The sequence below is a fragment of the Temnothorax nylanderi genome, unplaced genomic scaffold, assembly GCF_030848795.1.
Source record: "Temnothorax nylanderi isolate EJ_2023f unplaced genomic scaffold, tnyl_v1.0 TNYL_tig0375_pilon, whole genome shotgun sequence".
Lineage (NCBI taxonomy): Eukaryota > Metazoa > Arthropoda > Insecta > Hymenoptera > Formicidae > Temnothorax > Temnothorax nylanderi.
The window spans coordinates 8,317-14,805 of NW_027249437.1; the positions used below are offsets into that span (position 1 = coordinate 8,317).

The following is a 6,489-nucleotide window of genomic DNA, read 5'->3' on the forward strand; positions in this document are numbered from 1 at the left end:
AGACCTCCGGTTCGATCGACGATCGGGAATTCCGATTTCGCGATCGATCAGATATCTCGTTACGTTGACTCTCCACAAATCCGATCCGCAACACTTCCTCGCGAACGGGTCGTTGATTTTCGCGATCGGTTTCCCGATTTTCACGCTCACCGGTTTGCAAAGTTCTACGTACTCGTCGCTCATACCACGTTAGAAGAAAAAAACCTACATTAACTTATCCCGTTCCGATGCGCTTTACGCCGTCGCGCCAATTCATTTTATACTCGTTGTACCTACGGGATACACCCTTCCGGGAAGGGGACATCCGCTGTTATCTCAACGGAGGATGTACCTACAGGATACACCCTTCCGGGAAGGGGACATCCGCTCGCCGCATCCTGCGAAAAAAACAAAAGGAGGAACTGACAAGAGCGACCTCAAACGAGTTCGAACGCGCGCGATGATAACATTATTCGCGATGACGCGCGAATCGAGGCGGATTTCCGCTCGCGGCCGATAACGCGGTCGATAACGCGGTCGATAACGCCGATCCGAGCGCCCTCTCGGAGCGCCCGGGAACGACGATCCCCCCCACCCCCGGTGGCAACCCTGCGGCGCGAAATTCCCCATCACCCACCTAGGGAATTTACGTCTTTCAGGTTACCGCAAGGTGGCAACACTGCGGTGGCAACACTGCGGTGCGAACTTCCCCATCACCCCGCCTAGGGACAGGTGTTCCCACAAAATACTCGCTTCTGATTGGACAGCCTCGAGTCTTCGTACCGCGATCTGATTGGACAGCGATACACCTTTGTCCAGTTCCAGGGGAATGTTTGTCCGGTTACAGGGGAAATTTCCCCTCACATCTGTCCCCCTCACCCCCCCTGTTTCCCCTTGCACCTGTCCGCCCTTCACCCCCCCTCGCCCATCCCCACCCCATGCCCCCCCTCGTCCCCCTCGCCCATCTCTTATGGCGTTCCCCCCGCGTGCGCGCGTCCCCCCCCCGCTTCCCCTCGGTTGCACCCGGCAGTCGAGGGTACTGTTATTGGTCTACTGTAACAGAATTTATTCTACAATGAACGGTCGCGGTATTTACAATGGTGCGGTGAGCGCAGGACACAGAGTCAGGGCGCCCGCGGTATGGGCGGGAATGCACGAGGGCGGCGATCGGGACGGGCGATCGGCTTGTGGCGGGTGGCGCGAGGTAAAGCGCGGTGCGCACGGGCGCGGATACGGTGACGAGATCGCGGTAACTCGGCGCGTATTCGGCGGGAAGGCGGCGGGATAACGCTGGCGCGGGTCTGGCCACTGAGACGCGCTCGGGGAAGGCAGAGAGGGCCGGAGGCGCTCTACCTTGGTCCTGACTAGCGGGCGTGGTGCGCAAGAAAGCTGGTCGTCGATCGAGAATCGCTCGGCGAAGGCAGAGAGGGCCGGAGGCGCTCTACCTTGGTCCGGACTAGCGGGCGCGTTGCGCAAGGAAGCTGGTCGTCGATCGAGAATCGCTCGGCGAAGACAGAGATTGGCGGAGGCGCTCTACCTTTATAGAAGTTGTGATTTTCGTTAAAGCAGGGCACACACACACCTGTGTATGCCTGCTTTATAGAAGTTGTGATTTTCGTTAAAGCAGGGCACACACACACGTGTGTATGCCCTGCTTTATAGAAGTTGTGATTTTCGTTAAAGCAGGGCACACACACGTGTGTATATGCCCTGCTTTATAGAAGTTGTGATTTTTACATAGAAGTAGCCTGCGGCGGAACCCCTTCCCCCGCATAATAAAACTAAACAAACTCCCAGCGTGATACCTAACTGCTTGAATCAAGACGCTTGGTTATTCCGCACGATTGACCAGTCAATAGTCATCATATTTAAAATTGGCGCACTTTTGCATGCGCGTGCGGCCACTGAGCATGCGCGTGCGGCCACTGAGCATGCGTATGTGGCCGCAGGGCATGTTCAGTGTTGCTACATCTCGTCGGTATGATGGGAATCATAACCTGATTCCTGTCAACTTTAACTGTTAATATCTCGCTTCGCGTGGCAGAGCGACACTTTTTTCTGCCAGATTCGGTCGTTTTGAGCAAAAACGCGTCGATTAAGCCTAAGTACATCAAAATCGGAGGTGAAGGGTGTAAACTGAATAATTACCTATATTAAATGCAAATTCACGCTTATCTGAAATTTATAGATAGAAGATAAGAAAATACGAAAAAAACATACCGATATTTAAAAAGATTCCATATATTTATAGTGCTAGAAATTCAGATAATGTAACTAACTGTAGACATACCTTTGATCTCTTTTTCAGTCATGTTTGAAGAGAATAGCACTGGTGCATTTTCCATAAGATTCGGCGCTATATTCAGAATATCAGGCTCAATAGTTGCTTCTTCTTTCGGTGGTCCTCCACCAGTTGCTAGATATGGGCTGCGTTCGTAAACGTTACCATAGAGTAAAAATGCCTCTAAACCCGTTCAGAAAGTCAGCGGGGGAAAAGCTACCTTTACCTACTAGCGTTCAGAAAGCCTTGAGAAATTACCCAGGGCATTCCTCAACGTACCCTGCTCGCGACTGAGGTAGAGTTTACCTGTCATGCGCAGAAACGCACTTTTCGCGTATTACACGTGTATTACACGAGGTCACGAGAAAGAATATAAGAAGTTCGAAAACATGTCTGCGATAAAATGTGGATCACAATCCCAAACTTTGTACGAAGTTGTAGAAGGCGCCGGTGGAGTTCCAATTTTTGATGCAGAGATGTCAAAAGTATTATTACGCGACAAAATAAGTAAGTTAACAAAATATACATTAGAGGTTCGGTGTATCTACACGCCCTTTGTCGTGTCTCAATAGACACGAATTCTGTTTTCAAACACGCTTTTTTATGCTTAATATCTACTTCCTTGCTTTATGGAAATTCGAAGTTAATTGTTAAAATGTTTACAATTAATACAACAAGTAATATAACCCCCTTAAACGATACTTTTACAGCAGGTAAAATTAATTTTATCTCTTTAACTGAGAACATTATTGAAACTATTCTGCAACCGTATGGATACGAAATTATGTTACCCGAAAAAGATATTGATGTCGCGATAACAAGTTCATCACGAGATGACAATAAGTCCGAAGGTATGACAAATATTACTAATTTATAAATGTGTTTAGTTAATAATCTGTTTTTATGTATTATAAGTTACATTGCTATTTTACAGTCACACATATAAATCTCAGTGATGCAGCCAATTCGTCTCGCTGTATGACATTTATTTCTAACTTACAATTAGAGAAAACTGATGAGAATACGAAACCGAGAGTCTTAGAAGAAAGTAATGGAAGAACTCCAGATAAAGGAATGAAAAGCTTGTGGACGGATAAAAGTAGAGCAATGCTCCTATACTTGTACAAGAAATACAAAGATGATTTTAGTTCCAATTGCATAAAAAAGGACGATATCTGGGCTAAAATTGCCTGCGATATGAAACACGAAGGCTATAATTTTGTTGCAGCACAATGCAAAGAAAAAATGAAATATATGAAGAAGAAGTACTTTAAAAAAATAGACAATATGGGTCCCAAAAGTACTGGTGCAGCACCAGTAAAATGTGAAAACTTCGAGGAACTTGACGAACTGTTTGGAAATAAGCCCAATGTTACTCCTGTTGCTATAGCAAGCTCATCACGAGATGACAATAAATCCGAAGGTATGACAAATATTACTTATTTATAAATGTGTTTATAGTTAAGAATCTGTTTTTATTTATTATGAGTTACCTTGCTATTTTACAGTCACACAGATAAATCTTAGTGATGCGGAAGTTAATAAAAAAAAGGGCGAAAAAGAGCGAATGCAATGACTCTGAGCGACCTGAAAGTGATGTTTGAAGAAAGAGAAGAAACGAAGAAAGCTAGGCACGAAGAAAAAAAGAAAATTCTTCAATCAAGTATCGATTCTTATGAAAGCATGATGGACAAATGTAAAGCTGTGAGATTGTTTAATTTTGTTTCGTCCGGTTTGTTTATTTTATATAATATATTTTATATAATCATAAATTAATTATATATCAGTCAATATAGATTATAAGAAGATTATTAGAGTACGCATCCAAGAAAAACCATATTGAGTGTTAGTGATTTAAGCAATATTTGATTTAATAATTTGTCGTTTTTCTTGGATGGGGAAGAAAAACCGTGAGTTTTTATTTTTTTTAATCTGTGCCAAAGATGCGGTAGACTGCGTTAATCCTAAAAATCGCCCGGGTGATCGAAATTAAAACTATATTATTTTAGCCCGGTATATATTATTTTTAACCGTATAATCCTACTTTCTTATATGTATTAATAAAAGTACATTATATATTTCTAAATATTATTTGTCGTACTCAAAGAATTCGCAATATTTAACAAAAATCAAATTAATAAAACATAAGGATATTATAATCAATCATCATTACGGTTTAATTCCTCACACAGTGCATCCCGACGTTCATTTCCAACTCGTTTTTCATTTTCACTCTCGTATATAATCTGTTCTTGTTGATTTTCCACTATTGCGTCCATACCTTCTTGTACGTATTCGCGTATTAAATCATCACCAAAATCTAGGCATACATTATGCAAAACGCAGCACGCAAGTATTGTTCCGGGTATTAAATCGATTCCGTTCATATCCAAATATTTTAGGCGTCTAAATCGGCCAAATAAGAGAGCAAATGCTCTTTCAATTGTTTGCCTTGTCTGCGAAAGTAGTGTATTAAATTTCTCTTGCTGTTTTCTTAAATTTCCTCGATTCATATATGGAGTAATACACCACTTCAAAGTAGGATATGCTTTATCTGCTAAAATAAATTCATCATGTGGAAAATACTTTTCTGGATTTTGACGTATCGAATGATAAATATCAGAATTTCTAAAAATCCTAGCGTCATGTACTGAACTAGGGTATCCCGTATAACAATCTGTGAATTTTAAATTGGCATCGCATATTGCTTGCAGCGTTATGGCGTATTGCATTTTACGATTTATATACGTTTCGGCATCTTTTGATGGCGCTTTAATTGGCACATATGTCCCATCGAGAGCACCTATGACACCATCAATTCTAGCCATAGCTTTAAATTGTTCTTTTATCAATGGAAGCTCCTGTTCTGTTGGCCAATGAATCATTTGAAGTGCCATGACATTTAAAGCTGTCGTAATTCGAACAACGCAGGAAAACAATGTAGATTTGCTTAAATCAAATCTTTCTCCGATCGATCTATTGTCATATAAAAGAACATCAATTTTAAATTAATTTCAACCAGGATTTCAACTTAATAAATAATAGTAATAGCTTAAATAAATTAATTAATTAATATATTATATATTATATATTAATTAACAGAGCATTATATATTAATATATAATATATTAATTAATTAATTAATTAATTAATATTATTAATTAATTAATTAATTAAATAAATAAATAAATAATATACAGTATACACTCTTATAATCAAAGAATTACTCGCTTTTGATGTGCAGAAAGAGCGAAAATTCATATATTATGTATAAATAAAAAACAATATATATTTTAGCATACACACAGAAAAATATATACTACCTACAAGTTAATATTACTTACTTCAAGTATTTGATAAGTTCATATATGAGCAAATCTACCATAAAGTCGTCATAAGTATCACATTTACTCAAAACATATTCTAGATCTTAGCAAGTTTAGTACTTGAAACAAGAATATTAACCCTTAAATGCCACCCTGGGGTCCAGCGGACCCCAACCCTTTAGATCGATATATTTTCAAATGTTCCCCCCAAAAATGGAGCTCATGCTCCCATTGATGAAAGTTGAGTGATTGACCTACCCGCTTGTACACTTAGCAGTACTCAGTTTACTTAATTTTTTATACTATGTTGAAATTGAAATTTTAACAATATAAGCATTTTATTCTCTTTTCTAAGCCTTGAACAACATTGAAAATAATTTTCATAACTAAATATCAAAAAATCAATGAGTAAGGAGACATTTTTCATGCTGGGGTCTTTTAGACCCCATGTGTCATTTACGAGATTCTTGAGAGGTGGAGCATTCAAGAGTTAAATTAATACGAACATTCTGTTTACTTACAATATAGAGTCCACGGAAGAGAAGCATATACTTCAATAAAGATATCACATTTTCTTGAGAGAAGTTTATCCGTTATTTGAATCAAGTAAAAATTTTATTCATCTAGAATAATCGTTTACTTCAAAAAAGAATTTGTATTCTTGATGATTACAATTAATATTATTTTTATTTATTTAATTTTCTTTAATTCTATAGTTCCTAAGTGGAATGTAGGTTAGGAGGTTTTCGTGCGCGGTGCGGAGGGGTACAGTATAGAATATAAAAATTCCTGTCCTCAGGTGGACTCGAACCCGGTTCCTCGTGGTTATGAGTCTGACACTTTATCACTAGGCCACATCTCTGATTATATTCTTAGTGCTGCAGTATCTAGTTTTCATAGAAG

At 39.8% G+C, this 6,489-nt stretch overlaps 2 protein-coding genes across 2 annotated transcripts; one reads left to right on the forward strand and one right to left on the reverse strand.

The window, feature by feature from the left end:
* Positions 1-2,437: 2,437 nt before the first annotated feature.
* Positions 2,438-4,429, forward strand: LOC139781931 (uncharacterized). The gene is made up of 4 exons (XM_071720816.1): positions 2,438-2,767; positions 2,971-3,111; positions 3,195-3,683; positions 3,769-4,429. The coding sequence occupies exons 1-4, from the start codon at positions 2,572-2,574 to the stop codon at positions 3,834-3,836; spliced, it is 894 nt and encodes a 297-aa protein (XP_071576917.1). The 5' UTR covers positions 2,438-2,571; the 3' UTR covers positions 3,837-4,429.
* Positions 4,420-5,306, reverse strand: LOC139781932 (putative nuclease HARBI1). Its single transcript, XM_071720817.1, has one exon. The coding sequence runs from the start codon at positions 5,155-5,157 to the stop codon at positions 4,420-4,422; it is 738 nt and encodes a 245-aa protein (XP_071576918.1). The 5' UTR covers positions 5,158-5,306.
* Between the last annotated feature and the right edge of the window lie 1,183 nt (positions 5,307-6,489).

What these genes read in the sequence shown, in the direction of transcription:
- LOC139781932 (XM_071720817.1), bottom strand. Translation starts at nt 5,157, where the DNA reads ATGGCACTTCAAATGATTCATTGGCCAACAGAACAGGAGCTTCCATTG.
- LOC139781931 (XM_071720816.1), top strand. Translation starts at nt 2,572, where the DNA reads ATGCGCAGAAACGCACTTTTCGCGTATTACACGTGTATTACACGAGGT. An exon ending in ATTATTACGCGACAAAATAA is followed by an intron (nt 2,768 to 2,970) that starts GTAAGTTAACAA and finishes ATACTTTTACAG; the next exon opens with CAGGTAAAATTAATTTTATC. An exon ending in AGATGACAATAAATCCGAAG is followed by an intron (nt 3,684 to 3,768) that starts GTATGACAAATA and finishes GCTATTTTACAG; the next exon opens with TCACACAGATAAATCTTAGT.